The 17,328-nt window shown below is 45.2% G+C and overlaps 1 protein-coding gene across 1 annotated transcript in view; it reads right to left on the reverse strand.

The window, feature by feature from the left end:
• Positions 1–194: 194 nt before the first annotated feature.
• SLC5A1 (solute carrier family 5 member 1) overlaps positions 195–17,328 on the reverse strand; it is a 32,665-nt gene continuing 15,531 nt past the window's right edge. The window contains exons 6-15 of the mRNA XM_054996467.1: positions 14,235–14,340; positions 13,486–13,566; positions 9,147–9,367; positions 7,311–7,446; positions 6,665–6,772; positions 4,954–5,104; positions 3,980–4,148; positions 2,906–3,121; positions 2,082–2,193; positions 195–1,242 (exon numbers count right to left, since the gene is read on the reverse strand). Of these exons, the coding sequence (XP_054852442.1) occupies positions 1,028–1,242; positions 2,082–2,193; positions 2,906–3,121; positions 3,980–4,148; positions 4,954–5,104; positions 6,665–6,772; positions 7,311–7,446; positions 9,147–9,367; positions 13,486–13,566; positions 14,235–14,340 (1,515 nt within the window). The 3' untranslated portion in view covers positions 195–1,027. The remainder of the gene's footprint in view (positions 1,243–2,081; positions 2,194–2,905; positions 3,122–3,979; positions 4,149–4,953; positions 5,105–6,664; positions 6,773–7,310; positions 7,447–9,146; positions 9,368–13,485; positions 13,567–14,234; positions 14,341–17,328) is intronic.

A 17,328-nucleotide genomic window follows, 5' to 3' on the forward strand; every position in this document is an offset into this window, starting at 1 on the left:
GAGGCCCAGATTCAAATCCTGCTCTTCCATGAAAGCTCATTGGGCAACCTTGGGTCAGACACACTCACTCAGCCAAAGCTCCCTAACAGGGTTGTTGTGAGGATAAAACAGCGGAGAGGAGAATGATATGAGTTGCTTTAGGTCCCCATTGCAGAGGATGGTGGGGTGCAAATAAAGTAAATAAATAAATACAATTATTTTTAAAAATAAAGGCCATGTATTTTCACACAGACACACAGTAAACTCAACGTAAAAAGACAGTCATAAACAGACTGCGTTATCAGAGAAGACTTTCTTCAAATGTGTTTCAAGCCCACTAAAATTGCACTGGCAACCAACTTCCCATTCAGATGTTTGCAGTTCACATTCTAGGACAAGAAACAAATGAAAACAGCTAATGTGGGGGGGAGGCAATCTAGCATGCGGAAAGGACAGTGTTAGACATGAAGAAGAAAGGAAGGAAGAAACAAAACAATTAAAAGCTTCTGTCTCACAGGAATGAATCGGGACAGCTATACAGAGCAGGCTGTATTTGCCCGACAGTCGCATTCCCCCTCCGTTTTCTATACAAATCGCATCCCTTATGGGAGAACAGAACACACTCCCCAAACATTTTAGACAACACAAAAAGTTGTATTTAAAAAATAACACTTTGTTCAAAAAAAAAAAATCAAGCCAGCTCCATACACTGAGTATCACTGATGTGGTTCTGAATTGAAAGCCCACCACATTTGTTTGCCTGTGGAATTAGAGATGGAGTAGGAATGGTCCTTTTCAAAAGAGGGAACTTCTTAATGACGTGAGTCTTCACGAAGTACTGGAGACTCTTTGGTCTCACTGCTGTGGTCTCCCTTTAGCGCACTGATCGTTTTCATTCCAATTACTTGATGCGATCAAACTGTATTCATCAATTTGAATGAAACAAATAAGTTATACGGTTCAATAAGGACATAACTACGGTTTCACAATGCAATTCCAGTAAGTGAGACCTTCATTTTAATAAAAAAGCACCCCGGAGCACAGATGTCTATGCAAAAAACCCATGACAGAATACAGCCACAGCCAATAAGATGATGCTGTTAATGTTGACCACACGCTTCCAGAAGGGATCTTCCGTTGTGTCCGTTAATTTTAGCTGCATGGCTGCCTCTTCCTCTTTACTCAGCTTTGGGCCTTTCTTATCATCCAAGCCGCAGAACCAATTGAAGCCTCTCCTGAAACAGCTCACCTCCCCATCAGGTTCTGCAACAGAAAGATCTTCACTCAGATCAAAAATGTGGAACCTGAAAAAGGTACCAACGCACCTAGCAGCAAGAGCATCTTATTACCCACCATTCTATATGGGACACTACTGGGAAGAGGAGTGGAGAAAGTTGCTGTAAACATCACACATTCTTGCAAGTTCTTCTGAGAGTCAGCACAAAACGTACACTGATTACCAATGCCATGGCTTTCCCCAAAGAATCCTGAACATTATAATTTGGGGAGGATGCTGATGGCTGAGAATTCTCAGTTAAAGATCTCTAGTCTCCTTCACAAGACTATGGTTTTGGAGGGGGGGGGATGACTTAAACCAGTTTAAGTCTGTTGTGTAGATCTGAGGTCCCCAGGAGATTAAACTACATCTTACATGGATTGGATTTCCCAGTGTTTTGATGTTCACTTAAAAGTCATGGGATATGGTGGGGTAGTTGGGAGCGGGGGAATAATTGCATTAGACCATTGGTGCTGGGGTAACCTCAGCACATTTTAAAATTCTTTTAATTTCTGCCCAAATCCCTGCAGATGTTTCATAGGAGCAGGACCTGGCAAATTTGCTCCAAAGTTTGCATTTGATGTAACTAGGTGATCCTTTAAGTGAGATATGTTTTTGAATCCTGCACCTTTGAGAAGTGAGCCACATCAGATCCTCAGGCCTCTTCAGTTGGCCCTCCCTCCCCACCACCATTTCCTGACATTTTCACCTGTGGTTTGTGGCAGCTGCTGGTATCCCTATCTTGGTCTATACCCTGTTGGGGGTGATTTGGCCAGACCCACACTTTCAGTAACATTTAGCACCAAAGTATTAAACCTAAAAGTACCAGGTTCATCGCTTTTGCCAAGTTCAGGCTCCTCAGTTTTTATCATATCATCTGAATCCAGATCAATGCGTTCCTCCGTCCTGTTGCGCAGGGTCCAGCAAAGACGATAGAGCTGCCGTTGCATAAAACAAGAACACAGAGGTGACTTTGGGGGGATGAGAACTGTGAGGAAAAGGGTCAGGGATCCCAAACCCTAGAGGAACTTGAGAGATTAGCCAGCTAACAGCTGTGCTTTGGAGTTTAAGCACTGAAGTTCTAAAGGCAGAAATTATCCTGAAATTTTCCTACTCTGGGCCTTCCCTGAACCCAAAGATTTCTAGCAACTGGCCCATAAGGTTCACCCATTGGTCATTTGATACCACTTCTCAGTGCACAAAGAACAGTGCAAGACACTTCTCCCATTTATCCTCACAACAGTCCTTCAAGGTATGCCAGGCTAAGAGGGAATCAGCCAGGGAACCTCAGCCTCCCCCCACTCATATCCAGTGGGCATCTATTGTCTGTTAAGTTCAAAAATGAATGGGAAAGAACAGGGATCCAAGTCTGCCTGGAGACAATCTCTTTCGCTCCAGAAACTCAGAGTTAGAAAGGTGTCTGGTATAGCAAAGGAAAGCAGGCTCCTAGCCTTCCTTACCTCACACGTCCTGGAACCAAGGATGCCAAGCAGGGGTGGGGACTGAGCTCCCATTAACCCAGGCTCACATTATGTTATACCCCAGGGATATTACATCTATAATGAAATGCATTGCAAGTATCTTGAGGAGCAAGGTTAGGAGGCAGATGAAAAGAGGGAAGCAGAATGAGGAGCAGGAGGGACTACTTACATGTACATCATCAATGGGCTTGGTCAAGAACGAAATGGTCAAAATGATGATGAGGGAGATGACGAAAAGGATTATGGCAAAGTAGAGGTAGTGAACTTTACAGATGATATCCGGGCAACTGCTGGGTTGCACACAAGTGCCAGTTCCATAGGCAAACTCTGGTATCATCCGAGAGAGACCGATCAGCAGCCCAATAACCAGGCCCCAGAAGGCACCCTGTAGAAGACACCAAGCAGTATTCAGAGCTTTGGCTGCTTGTCCTTTGTTGCCACATCTTCTCTTCAGCACTCTGTGACTTTATTCAGTCATGATAATTCACATCCTAGTCTGGTGGAGACTTGGGGGGGGGGGATAGTGAAAAGCATGTGAGTGTGTGACTTGTGCACATTCCTGGCAATCTAAAGAGGTACCGCCCAGTTAGTGAAGGCTGCATAACAGGGGCTGGGGGGCAGCAAGGGTTCTTGACTAGAAAGCAGCCATGTAAAAGGTGGAGGGAAGATGGCATTAGCACTCTGCCTGCCACACATGCAGAAGAACTGGATATAAAATTTGGAAAAGACTGTTTTCCTTGAAATGTGCCTAAGTTCATCCTCCCTCGGTGAACCTTCCTGGCTCTCACACACACCATGGTTCTGATACTATGAAGAGTGTTAACAAATGATATTCCAGTTCCTCTGTTTGGCCTGCTGCAGTGGGATCTGCCTCAGTGCAAACCTCTTCCATTGATTCCTTGCTTCAGAACGATTGTGTCGGCCTCAGGCACACAGGTGGGTCTAGGGCACCCCTTTCCCCATTGCCACTCTGGACAATGACCAGGGAGGGAGGAAGCAAGAATGAGTGCTCTAGGCCACTATGGGGAGGGGGAAGCTGAGGATCAGCTACCTTTATAACCCTATAACCCTATCTTGGCTTCTCTTCCCCACCTCCTGATAACTTCAGCATGCTGCTCGCTTTCACCAGCATATTGTTGGTCTCCCTGGGGTCCTGCTGTGTGTCACTCTCAAGCGGGAGATTCAAAGGCTACCTGCCCTTCTCGGGGTTCCTGGAAGCATCACCATGGCACATCATGCTTACTTGTTCATTGACCCTCTTGCAGAAGATAGCCAGGAAGAAGACAGCTGAGATTGGTGGGCCCAGGTAGCTGGTGATAGACTGGATGTAGTCAAAGAGCTGCCCGCTTTGAGCTGACTGCACCACAGGAACCCAGGCGATGCTGATGCCAATCAAAACTAAGATGAACAGCCTGCAAATGCAATCAAAACATTTATTATAGCAGATACCCAACTTATGCTACCAAAGATGTCATCTGTGTCAGCATTTGAAAATCCTAAAAAAGTTGATTTAGACCTCTCTTCTGACCAAGACCTTTCCTCTCATCATTTGTTGCTCCCTGACACAGCACAGGTTGAAGCCAGTTTAACTAGATCACATGTTAAATATTTAGGCTCATAGAGACCACATCTCTAAGCACATTTTAAATGCAAACATAATAAACAGTGTTAAATAGCACAGACAGTGTATGCTTCTGACTAGTAAGCAGTCAGGAGAATTTTTTTAAATTATGGAATAAATACAAGGAGACATCTAGAGCTAAGATGTCTAAATACAAGACTTCATCACTATATTGCCTTACATATTATCTGCTGCTTTATATATGTATTCCTATGTACCACCAGTGCTCCATGTTGTCTAATGATAGTCCTAGAATTGATTGTGTTTTGCTTCAATATTTTTTCTACTCCATATTGAATTCTTGCTAATACTGTCTTTTAAACTTGTATCATGTCCTTGATACTGTATTGAAATATACTTGATACTGATTATACTAATCTCATACTGTATAATCTGCCTTAAGTCTCAGTGAGAAAGGCGGACTATAAATGACATAAATAAATAAAAATAAAAAATAGAGGCTAACAGAAGTTTGTGATCCATGAGGTCAGAAAAATGTTCATGCAATGCACCCAACTATCCTCAAGAGGGCACTACAGCATCACTGGTATTTTGAAGCCATTATTGTAAGGGCAAACCCATGTTAATCATCATACCTGCCTATTATCATGAGCTCTCTTTCGGAAGCTTTTGTTCGTAGTTTGGTGTAGATATCCATGGTGAACAATGTGCTGGCACTGTTGAAGATGGAGGTGAGGGAACTCATCAATGAGGCCAGCATGACAGAGAGCATCAGGCCTCGTAAGCCTAAAACAGAAGCAAGAGAGAGGCAGGAGATGAAGAGCTAAGCCCTGGTTAAAAAACGCCTCAGTGGAAAAGCTTAGCTAGCTGATAGGCACAGCAGAGGACAAGCTATGTAAGCTACAGTGCAGGGTCTCAGATTATGATGGGCCTCTAAATATTGTTTCTAAATTTTAGAGTTACCTGGGAAGGGGTAATGCTATGGGGCCTCTTAGACTTGCCCTGGTTTAGGGCCTCAGTCTGGCCCCGAGGCACAAACATCCCAAATCACTTTGGTAAGGCTCATCTGGGTTCAGACAGGGTTCAGATTTTGCCAGTTCAAGACGCTGTTCTGTGTGATTAGAAAAACGTCCGCAGAGTTAGGACCTGGCCAAAATTGAACATAGGCAAGGAAAAGTTTGTGTGTTCAAGGTTTTGTTATATTTGTATTTTCTAAAGATTGGTTGTAAAAAAGAAAAAAAATGGTATCTTTCAGAGGCAGGTAGGAATTCTACCTTTTAATGAAGGGCTTTTTTTTTTTAAGCTGCTGCTTTCAGAATGTAAGGCTCTTGGCCTATATTCAGAAGAACGTCACCTTTTAATAAAAAAAACCCCTTGGTTCTTATTAGGGAAAGTTGTTTCAAATGTAAATTATGGCAATCCTATGGAGAGACATGGCTGCAGAAATACTGGATGACAGGAATAGTTGCAACCACGTTCCACGCCACTGTACGTTGCTATGTACATCATCATCCATCCCATCTATAAACCATCAAAATAACACAATGACCTAGCAGTATCTTTGGCTGCCTATTGGCCAGACACAAAGTGGGCCCCATGGAAGAACAGCTGGGCTAGCAGGAAAAAAAATTGTATGCCTGTCCTTGGCTGGAGTCGCTCCATGATCATTGCAGCTAGCTTCTGCCTGCCTGCTCTCTACAAGCATGTCCGGTTTGCAGGGCCATCTTGCTGACACAGCCCTGCCAAGATGAAGCTGCATTTCAAACGGTCTTTGCAGCAAATGTTATCTCATCTGTCTAAAAACAAAGCTGGGGTAGGGGAGCAGGACAAGCTGTGAGCAGCACAGAATCTAACTTGTGCTTGGGAATTGGCCTTCTCGAGAATCTCACTTTTCAGCAAAGGTGTTATTTCAATGTAGGTAGAGAAGGCTTGCTAATAACTCAGTCAAGAAGCAAAAAGGGTGTCCTTGGGATTCAGCATCTTCATAGCTCCCTGTCACTCTCATAACAAACTCTGCTCCCCAACGCACACAAACTGTCAACATGCACAAGCCTCATCATTAGTCACAAGTCTCTTATCCGCAGGGTCACCATTTCAGGTTTTGGTGGACGGCAGACACAGAAATTTCAGTACAAGGTAAAGCCAAATGTATGGCTCCTCTTGACTGCAACACAGGCTGTGCAGCAGCCACAAGCCCTGGGAGCCCTTTTACGTGCAGCTTGTCTTCATTCCCACCAAACGTTGGCTTTGCTTGATAATCTTGAAATTTCTAGACCTGGGTTTGTCTCTCCCATTCCAGAAATAAAGTTCTTTCTCTCAACACCGCAACTGTAGACAGAGTCTCACCATCCGGCATCAGCTTCACCACCATCGTTGGATAAGCAACGTTTGAACAGCCAGCTTCTGTCCCACAAGCCTTCTTGCACACCTCAGGCACAGTGCAAGCCACCAAGTCTGGAAGAAAGGAGGACTATGTTACCAACTGGCTGACTCAATGTGCTTTGCTGCATTGTGTAGGCCAAGAGGTATTCCCCTGGACTACCCGCAATGGAGGAGAGGACCCTGAAAAGGCACTTGAGGAAGCAAAGACTTAACATCCCAAGGCCCCCCCCCATCCCTGCAAAACTGGTTACATACAGGGCTTTTTTTCAGCTGGAACGTGGTGGAACAGAGTTCTGGCACCTCTTGAAAATGGTCACATGGCCGGTGGCCCCGCCCCCTGATCTCCAGACAGAGGGGAGTTTAGATTGCCCCTAAACTAAACCCCCCTCTGTCTGGAGATCAGGGGGCGGGGCCACCGGCCATGTGACCATTTTCACTGAGGGCGATTTAAACTTTTAAAAACAACCCCCTTGTTCCAGCTGACCCAAAGTGACATCATTGTGTGGTCCTGAGTTCCACCACTGAGTTCCACCACCTCTTTACCCAGAAAAAAAGCCCTGGTTACACAGAAAGACGAACAGCTAGCAGACAAGGAAGAGCGGGGGCTCACCTGTGTACAAAATACGACTGATCATCCCGGGCATCACCATCAAGAACATCGGCAGCAGCTTCATGTAGCCACACATGACACAGCCAGCTTTGACATGGGACATGTTCTTGCCTGAGAGGCATCGCTGGACAATGACCTGGCAGAGAAACATACAAAGGGAAGTGAGGGGTGGCAGGGACAGTTTCCAAACAGTAACTTTGGAACAGGTTCCTTGAAATCAATGAGGTAACAAAAGGCAGGAAGGCAGTCACTTCCGATGGCGCATCTCCTACAACCAAGAAAAAAGGTGGTCCCTGAAGGCAAAGCCAATAAGGCACAGTATTAATTTAAACAGATGACCACCCTACATATTTTGCCCATCTTCTTTGGGAGAATTTACAAAGACATCACCAATTTTAAAAAATGTTTTCTCTCCGACTGCATCAAATAAACCCATCACACCAAGTAATGTTTGATGCCCTTGTCAAAATATGCAGATCTGGTTTTTTTTTCCGCTCACACAATCCGATATATAGGATTTTACAGATTCATCAGTTGCATGTCTTTTGGCCATATTGGATGTGACATCTTTTCTACACTATCACATTAACAAATCTTGGATAAGAGGAGGGGTAAGGAAAACATATCCGTGTACTTTCTGGCATAACTGCCAGTGATGGCTTCCTGAAGCAACAGAAGAACTCTTGCTCATTAATTAATGAGAGAGTATATTGTCAATTAAAGGGTCGTCCGTGGCCTCTGAACGATCTGTCTGGACTTTAGAAGAATGATGATCACTGTTGCTACTTTGCCATATTTGATTTGCCTCTACAGAGGCTGAGAGTGCAAAACAACTGAACAGAGCAGCCTCCTCCTTTCTGGCCCTGTGCTTCGTGCACACTGTCTCTTTCCTCCTGGCAAGCCACAGAAGCTCTAGACGTGTCACTGATGGCTACTTGATCAAGGCTCAATGAACTGTACAAATCATATGTAGATTCCTCTGAAGAATGCTTAGCGAGACGCACCAGGCATTGTCTATTCAATCACTACTGCACCTTCCTTGGTTTTGCCCATGGTATCCTTTCTGGTGCATTTTACTGGGGGAAAGGAACTCATCCCATGCATAATTTTATTGGCAAGGCTTTTTAGGTAAGTTTGGGTGGATGCAGACTAAACTGACAATTTCCACCAATTCTCCCTTCCTACTGCAGGTCCCCCTCATCTCATTAGTCAAGATCACCTATTCCCAGGGGCAGCATTTGGTCAGTGGGCTGCATTGGGATGGAGGAAACCTAAGTAGCGACTTGGGTTTGGGGTATTTTTGCCTTGGCTTATACTATATAGCTTGGCTCACTTCATTGAGTCATGTGGAAGCTCTCTGCTCTACAGGCATCTCAATATTGCACATCTTTCTTGTTGGAGCCAGCTATGGCACATAACCTGTAGGATCATTTCTGAGGGCTGTGTAAATAAACCAAATCATACAGCACTGGGCTAGGTCTGCTGACCTCTTGTATTGCTGTGATTCTGTTAAATGGGAATCTGATCCCATCCCAAGCCACTTTGTGCCTCCTGGGAGGTCTGCCTCAGCCTTTGAGACTTGCACTCAAATTATCCACACCTAAGAGTTTTGTTCTATCAGGTAGCAAAGATTTGTCTGAAATGTAAGCTCTCAGCACTGACATTACAGAACTGTTATTATACTAGAAAAAATTAGAGTGGAGAATTGTGTGCAGATTGAAGGCATCCGGCCAGAGTGGTGCATGATGCAGGATCTGAGCACTGGCATCCAGCGTCACGAAGAGATCAGGGGCCAAGTCTCTCATACTGCACCCGCATCACTAGTCTTTATATTACCTGGTCTGTGCACCAGTACCACAAAGCCAGGATGCTCAAGCCAAAGATGAGTCCAGGCCATGGAAGGTCACCAGTGATGGGGTCCCGGAAAATGTGGAAGGCATCTGCACGGGGTGCGTAGCATTTTTCGGGAACAGTCGTGTTTCCAATAGTTATCTCAGATGGGATAGCTTGCATGTATTTCTGCACAAAGGCATCATATCCTCCTACTTCTTTAAATGCTGCAAAAGATATTGCAATCTTTTAGAGTCAGATAAAGTTTTAATGGAACCCAAGAATGCATGCACACATACATACAACATACACATCAAGGTAGAGTTGTGTTGATAGTACAATTGTAGAACCTTAAAACCCAAAGGGTTATAAATTTCCCTATTTTTTCAGCAGTCAGGCTGAATTAAATATGGCAGTTATAATTAGAGATGGGCACAAACCAGAAAAAAACCCAAACCATGTGGTTCGTCAAATTTCACGAACCACAAACTTTCATGAACCTGCCCCTGGTTTGGAAACTGGTTCGTTTGGTTCGTGAAAACTGCACATTCAGGTCAGAAAATCATCACTTCTGGGCCAGCAGAAGGTCACTTCTGGGCCTGCAGAAGGTCTGCAGGAAGTCCGTCCCCTGTTGCCTAGGAAACTGATTGATTGGCACCAGGCTGTCTGCAGTCACGAACCAAAAAAACGAACCAAACGAACCAGCCTAAAGTTCATGGCGGTTCACCAGAAATGGGATCTGACAAACCATGGTTCACGAACCACGAACCGGCCTGGTTCGTGCTTAATTTTGGTTCGTATTTAGGTTCGTGCCCATCTCTAGTTATAATGCTCTTGCTGAGATTTTTTTCGTGCATAGTGTTGCTAGACGGCTCTGTTTTATGGGTGCCTGGCTAGTTTTGCTTTTATTTGTTTGTTTTAAAACATTTATATGCCTCCTTTCCACCCAAAATAGTCCCCAAGGCAAACGCAACCGAGGAAGAGAGTCAATAAGAATTTACTGGGGGCACATGAAATGAAACAAAAAAGTCTTCACCTGTTGGTGGAAGACAATAACAGAGGGAATTTCAGTGCCATGACCAAAAGGGACTTTTTTGAGGTTGCCACCTATCTATCTGGCTTCAGATAGCGAGGGCATCTGAAACAAGACCAGAGTTGATGGATAGGTTCATAGGGAAGAAGGAGGTCCTTAAGGTATGCTGGACCCAAGCCATATAGGGCTTTAAAGGTCGATACCTGCACCTTGAATTGGGCCCAGTAGCAAATCGGGAACCAGCGCAAATGGAACAAAACTGGACTGATATGGTCCCTATGCCCCACTTTAATCAACACTCTGGCTGGAACATTCTGTACCAACTGCAGCTTCCAGACAGTCTTCAAGGGTAGCCCACATATAGTGCATTGCAATAACTATTCTGGATGTCACCAGGGCATGCCATAGTGGCAAGATCTTTCCCACTCAGGAAGGGCTGCAGCTGGCTTTTGTGTTTTTAAGTTATAGTTTTGTTGTATATTATGGTTGTTTTTAAGTGGTTCATTGTAAGATGCCTTGGTATTTTTTTAAACTGAAAAACAGTATGTACATTAAATAAGTTGCCCAGATCATTTGTCTGACTAAACATTTCAGTCCATCTTCAGGCTCTTTTTCCCCTCCCCGCAATGAATTTTCAGAATCTCCATGCAAGTGTAAAGTTGTAAGCCTGTCACTGAGGAAGTCTCAGCTTTTACTGAACAATTGACATCTTTGGGTTACATGGGCTGTACTGTGACCTATTGATAAGACTGAATCTGTAAGCTTTCAAACTGCTATTTTCTCAGCTGCACAAGTCAGCAAGATATAAATGGCTTGTCTCTCAAGTAGGATCGACTGCATTACCATAACTCCTTCTGGATCTCCCCCCGCATATATACACACACGTGCATGCACTGAACTACTAATAAAACATGTGTCAGTAATCTTTTTATTATTAACCATGCTCAGGTAACCGTCAGGCTTGACTACTATAATCCTACTACATAAAAGGCAAACCGTATTGGTGACAACTCATTTTTTATTCCCGTGCAAGTGCACTCTGGCCTGTGCGAGGATAAAGAGTTGTTGCCAATATGACTTGCTTAGGACGGGGTGGGGAAGACCGGCCACCCCTCCCAAGGCTCCACAGTGGCTGTGGGAAGGCCTGGTGCAGCCTGGTGCTCTGCGCTCCCGCACTGGCCTTCTCCATCGCTGTAGCAGCCTCCTCGGGGTCCCTGGAGGGTTGTACTGCCACAGCTGTTGAGGCATTGGGGAGGCCCACCACACCAGCCTGGCCCTCAGCATGCCCTGAGCAGACCAGGGTATCGTGACAGGCTGTGGAGTGCTGCTGTGCTCCACACTGGCCTGATTTCCACCTGCTTTGAGGCCAAACTGGGCCAGTGCAGAGCACAGAAATGCTGCCAGGGCAGCATGATAGGTCCTGGAGTGCTGCTGCACTCTGTATCAGCCCAATTTCCACCCACTTGAGGCCAAATCGGGCTGGTGCAGTGCAACAGGCCCTGGAGTGCTCCTGTGAGCCGCACTGGCCCGATTTCCACCCGTTTGAGGCCAAATCAGTCCGGTGCGGAGCTCAGGAATGCTGCCAGGGTGGTGCAACAGGACCTGGAGTGCTCCTGTGCTCTGCAGAGCGCAGAAACGCTGCCAGGGCAGCATGATAGGTCCTGGAGTGCTGCTGCGCTGTGCACTGGCCTGATTTCTGCCCACTTGAGACCATATTGGGCTGATGCAGAGCACAGGAATGCTGCCGGACCAGTGCAACAGGCCCTAGAGTGCTCCTGTGAGCCGCACTGGCCTGATTTTGACCCATTTGAGGCCAAAATCGGCCCGCTGCAGAGCGCAGGAATGCTGCTGGGGTGGTGCATGTCTTCACAAGGCCCAGCTAGAGCCCGTTGTATTGTTAAACACAACGGACTTCGTTGCTAGTGTATACTAAATTTCCTAATTAAATAGAAGGCAGCTGTGACCCCAGGAACACATTTCCCCAATGCTGACATTTCACTGGCTCCTTATTTGTATCTGAGCACCATTCCAAATGCTGGCTTTGGCATAGAAAGCCCGGAGGTGTCTGGTCCTAGGGACCTGAAGCTCCCCTTCCCTCTGTATGAACCTGTCCATCCTTTAGGATCTGCCTTAGAGGCTCTTCTGCCTTAGAGGCTAGGCACCTCCAGAGGTTTGGCCCCAAATATTAGGCTGCTGGAGGAACGGCCTTGACTGTGGTGCTCCAGTTATGGTGTCTCCTTCCTGGTGAAGTCTGTCCAGTTTCCCTGTGCTTTTACCATCTAAATCTGGCATGGTTCCTAATGTTACTATTTCACTGTGCTTTATTACTAGTTCAGATCTGTTTCTAGATCTGTTCAATTGTATTTGATTAACGTTCTGCCTTGAAGTTTATTCTAAAAGGAAGATGGAATAAAATCCTTCTAATATTAACAACAACAAAAATTATTAATCACTTATGAAGATCCTAGTCACCCAAAGACTAGCATCCGTAGTGATAGTTCTCCCCATCCCAGTGTCTATTGCCATAGTCAACAAAAAATGAACCAATGATTAAAAATAACCATTTGTACAAAAGACTTCAGTACTTAGGTGTTCTGTAGGTGACATGGCCCTCTTCATTTCAGTGGGGAATGTGAGAAAACTCATTCTATAGGGGTCCAAGGCCATAAAGGGTGTTGTATGTGATACCCAATACCCTGAATTAAATCCAGTAATGATGGACTGGCAATGGAGTGACTGCAGAATGAGAGAAATATGTATGTCCTGCCTCTCTCCTGATAATAAAAGAGCTGCGGCATTCTACACCAACTGGAGTCTCCAAGCTGACTTCGAGGAGAGACCTATGTGGAGTGCATTATAGTAGTTTAGTCTCAATATTTCTGTGACATGGATCCAGCTGACCAAGATGGTCAAGACTCAAGACGGCCATCTTCCAGGCTAAACTAAGCTGGTAAAATGTGGTTTTTTGCAGCGGTATTAAATTGCTTCTCTAGCAGTAATGTTGGATCCGGTATAACCCCTAAGCTCTTGACTAAGTTAGCAAGAGTCAGCTGAACTTCACTGAATGTGGGAAGCACAATATCTTTCAAGATCTCTGCCAGAAGACATTGCACGTTCTTCTGCTGTAACTTCAGAGACTGGTTTCCCATGCATATTGGATTGATCACATGAAAAATGCCTGCCCACTGCCTGCTCTGCACCTCCCATGGGGCTGAAAGACTGTTGTAAAAACAAAACAGAGTTAAATCACATCAAGAATTCGATTATATGGCCTGTAGGACTTGGGTTTGATAGAGAATTATTCAAGCTTACCAAATACTGTCAAGATGATAGACCCCACCAACATAATGACGGATTGCAGTGTGTCTGTATAGATGACAGCGGCGAGTCCTCCTGAAAGTCCAAGGGCAAAAAGAAAAGGGCAAATGGATGAGCATGTCTTCTAAATCCTCTGTAAGATGTTTCCCTGCCTAACTTCTCCTCTGGAAATGCAGTGTTTCCTCACTTGCCAAGACAGGTTTGCCTACAACACTCAACCAAATTCTTGCAAGGAATGGTCAGAAATAGAGGTGGACACAGACCAGAAAACAGACCAAAATTTAACATGGACCAGGCCAGTTCAACATTCGCAAACTGGTGGGTCATGGGACGCCCCTTTTCCATGGACTCCACAGACTTTTCACCAGTCCATTGGTCTGTGGTCCGTTAAAGCCTTCCTGACCCACTGGCAAGCAGCACCGGGAGCACTTTAAGATTTAAATCTCCCTTGCTCCAGCTGACTTGCAGGGGGGTGTTAAAGCACTCCCGGCGCTGGCCCAGACTGATGTACAAGTCAGTTCGCAAACTGGCACTGGACCATGAAAAGCTCGTGATCCTTGAAACACCATGGACCCATGGCCTATGGGTTTTTCCCAATCTGTGCCCACGTCTAGTCAGAAATGACTGGCAACCGAAGGCAACCTCTTTCCCACCCAAGTATGGCACCTACAGTTGATGTGGCCTATTTTAATTAATGGAAGGTTGCTGATGGAAGACTCACACAGCAGAAATGGTGTACTCACCTGTGATAGTATACAGGGCTGTGATAACAAGCAAGAGGATAATAGCCACATAAATATTCAGTCCCATGGCTAGCTGAATAAATATTGCTCCAGAAAATATGTCTGCCTGAAACATAGGAATGAAAGTGGCATGTTAAGCAATAAACGTTAACCTGCACATTGGGAACATGGCAGCAATACATCAGTGGCTATCTGGGTTCACACACGCACAAAAGAGGAAACCCCACAAAAAGCTGTGACCCTCCTGTGCATATTTACATAACATCAATTCCCTGGAATTCAGTGTGACTAACGTCAGAGTAAACACCCCCTGGGCTGTAATTGCCACTGACAGCTTCACTTACAAATCAGGCAGAAATAAAAACGAAGGGGACCCTGTCGGATCATCCCCACCTGCTGCTTGCTGCAGAACTGGATCAGCAGCTGCAGACCTGCTTCCAGAGCTACTGACTACCTCCTCTTGATGTGACATGGGGAAAAGAAGCAGGGGTAAGGAATTACGCAGTTTATTTTTATTTTTATTTGAAAAGGAGGGAAAAAACTGGCCTCGTACACAATAGAAATAAAAATATGACAATAGTGAAAAATCTACACAAAAACATTCATAAAAGGTTTCCAAATATCTAAAAATAAATCCAGCCACAGTTGTCAACTACGTGCCATATGTTCAAATATACATACAATTGTAAGGCCCTCCATCCATTGAATTGGGGGAGGGGGGCATTTGTCTCTCCAATGTTGTATTATAAATCTTTTTGCTGAAGTAAGGGCAAGGAGGGTTCATTTTCATTTACCATCGGTTAAGTATCAGATTACAGGCAGGTCGTTTAAAAGTACATAAACATCGTCAGAAATCAGTGGGTGTTCTAATACAAAATTAATATGAGCAGGGCTTTTTTCAGCTGGAACGCGGTGGAACGGAGTTCCGGAACCTCTTGAAAATGGTCACATGGCTGGTGGCCCCGCCCCCTGATCTCCAGACAGAGGGGAGTTTAGATCGCCCTCTGCGCTGCTCAGCAGTGCAGAGGGCAATCTAAACTCCCCTCTGTCTGGAGATCAGGGGGCGGGGCCACCAGCCACGTGACCATTTTCTCCAAGGGCAACCCACTACCACCTCTTTTTCCAGAAAAAAAGCCCTGAATATGAGTAATAACTTCCTCCCAAAAAGATTGTATAACTGGACTTGTATAACTGGACTGTATAACTGGACTTCAGAAATGCATCCTATAAGCTACAATGCTTACATTAGACACTGTACTTAGTCTTTTACTAAAAAGGGGCTGCAGTGTCCAATATACCCTAGGAATTACATAGAATGGCCGTTGTCACACAGCCATAAATTTAGCGCCAAACTAGCGCCATCTCCCACTGAATGCTCACCTTATTCCGGTTCTCTTGCGATTTCGCCATTCTTCCCAATTCATGCTTTGTGACTTTTTATGTCGTCTTTATCCACTTCCATGTGAATGCCCTGGATCGACTATGAACGCTTTGCAGCATCAAAACGCTCACTCTCCCCGATCATCTGTCTCACCTAACACTGATTCTCCTGCCCTACACTCCCACAAGCCCCAGCGTGACCTGCAATTAAGCCTCAAAGTAATTTTTTTTAAAAAAATGTCAGCCTTATAGCACTATAGCACTATTCTGCCATGGGCGGGAAACCTCTGCTACCTATCACGGTTGGCTTTTGGGTTGGCCCAGCACAACACGGGTATAATAGAAGAGTGATATAGTGCAAATATGCGGGGAAATTTTTTTTTAAGGGGCGGGATTTTTAGGGCCTTGTTTCCAGATGCACTTTGACTGACCGTCGAATTGTGCTTTTCCCTTTTAACGTGACTGACTGGAAGCGCAAGCAGTCGTCAAAAGATGGGAGAATCTGTTCTAATAACGATAACAGAAGAAACTATTTCTAGTGCAAAACTGACGAAATAAGGGCCCGTGTGACGATAGCCCTTGTGTAAATAAGTAAGTTTGTGAAATGTGCAGATGAATGACTTGCACATAAACATATTGCTTTCAATTGGCTGGGGGGCAATCTTCATATCCTGGCAAATTTCGTAAGAACTGCTTGGCTGATCAGATCAAGGTTCATCTAGTCCAGCATTTCAGTCCCAAGAGGGGCCAGCCAGATGATACCAGGAAACACACGAGTGAAATGTAAAGAATAATCACCTGCTCCTGACAGCTATCCCAATTTTCTCCCCCAGCACTTAGATTTCACAGGTCCTCTTGCATAGCTCCCATTCATTTCAATGGTGGCAGGTTGCTGGTGCATTGACAGACTGGATTTTCTGCTGAAATGTCCTGAGCTGCTCCTGACCTTTTTGGTTCTGACATCAGTCCCCTCTCTCTCTCTCTCTCTCTCTCTCTCTCTCTCTCTCTCTCTCTCTCTCTCTCTCTCTCTCTCTGGGATCCAAGTCCAAGGTACTGTCCCTTCACCTGGCATGTGGCCCCACAAGAAAACAAGCGCTGAACCCTCTAACTTCCTGAAAAATGCCAATTTCCCCAAGGAGTCTTCCAACTCCTTCTCATCTCAGGGCTGCTTGTTCAATGGCTTGCCTCTGATATATTCATTAAGTGTCTTTTATGGCTCTCTTTAAAGTCATATTGTATCTCTTAAAGTACTATACTTTGTCTTGGAGAGGCATGGCCTGGGAAGCCACATGCCCAAGGGACAAATCCCAAACAGGAGAGAGCCAAAGACTTGTCACTGCCAAACTGCCAGAGATGCTGTGAGATCTGGGATGGCTCTCCCAAGTGGCTTTTAGTGATGAATAGCAGGTGGCAGGGTTCCCCATTCAAAGCAGGGCTGCGGCAGGGCAGCAGGGAGGAGCTTTCTCCCTGCACCATTTTTCTGACCTCAAATGTTCCTCCACCCCTCCCTGAGCTGCTGTTGACCTCTAGGGAAATAATGTTAATTTAATGTTAAACTGTTATATAGTCAATTCTGGTTGCTGCCTTGTGCCACAATTGTAGTGGAGAGGTGAAATATAAGTTTACTAAACAAAAACACAGTTTGCTGAAATCCAGGATGCAGGCTATTTGAGCAAGAAAACATAAGAGGGGAAGAGCTAATATTCCCCCACCC

The sequence above is a fragment of the Eublepharis macularius genome, chromosome 13 (genome assembly GCF_028583425.1).
Source record: "Eublepharis macularius isolate TG4126 chromosome 13, MPM_Emac_v1.0, whole genome shotgun sequence".
Classification (NCBI taxonomy): Eukaryota; Metazoa; Chordata; class Lepidosauria; order Squamata; family Eublepharidae; genus Eublepharis; species Eublepharis macularius.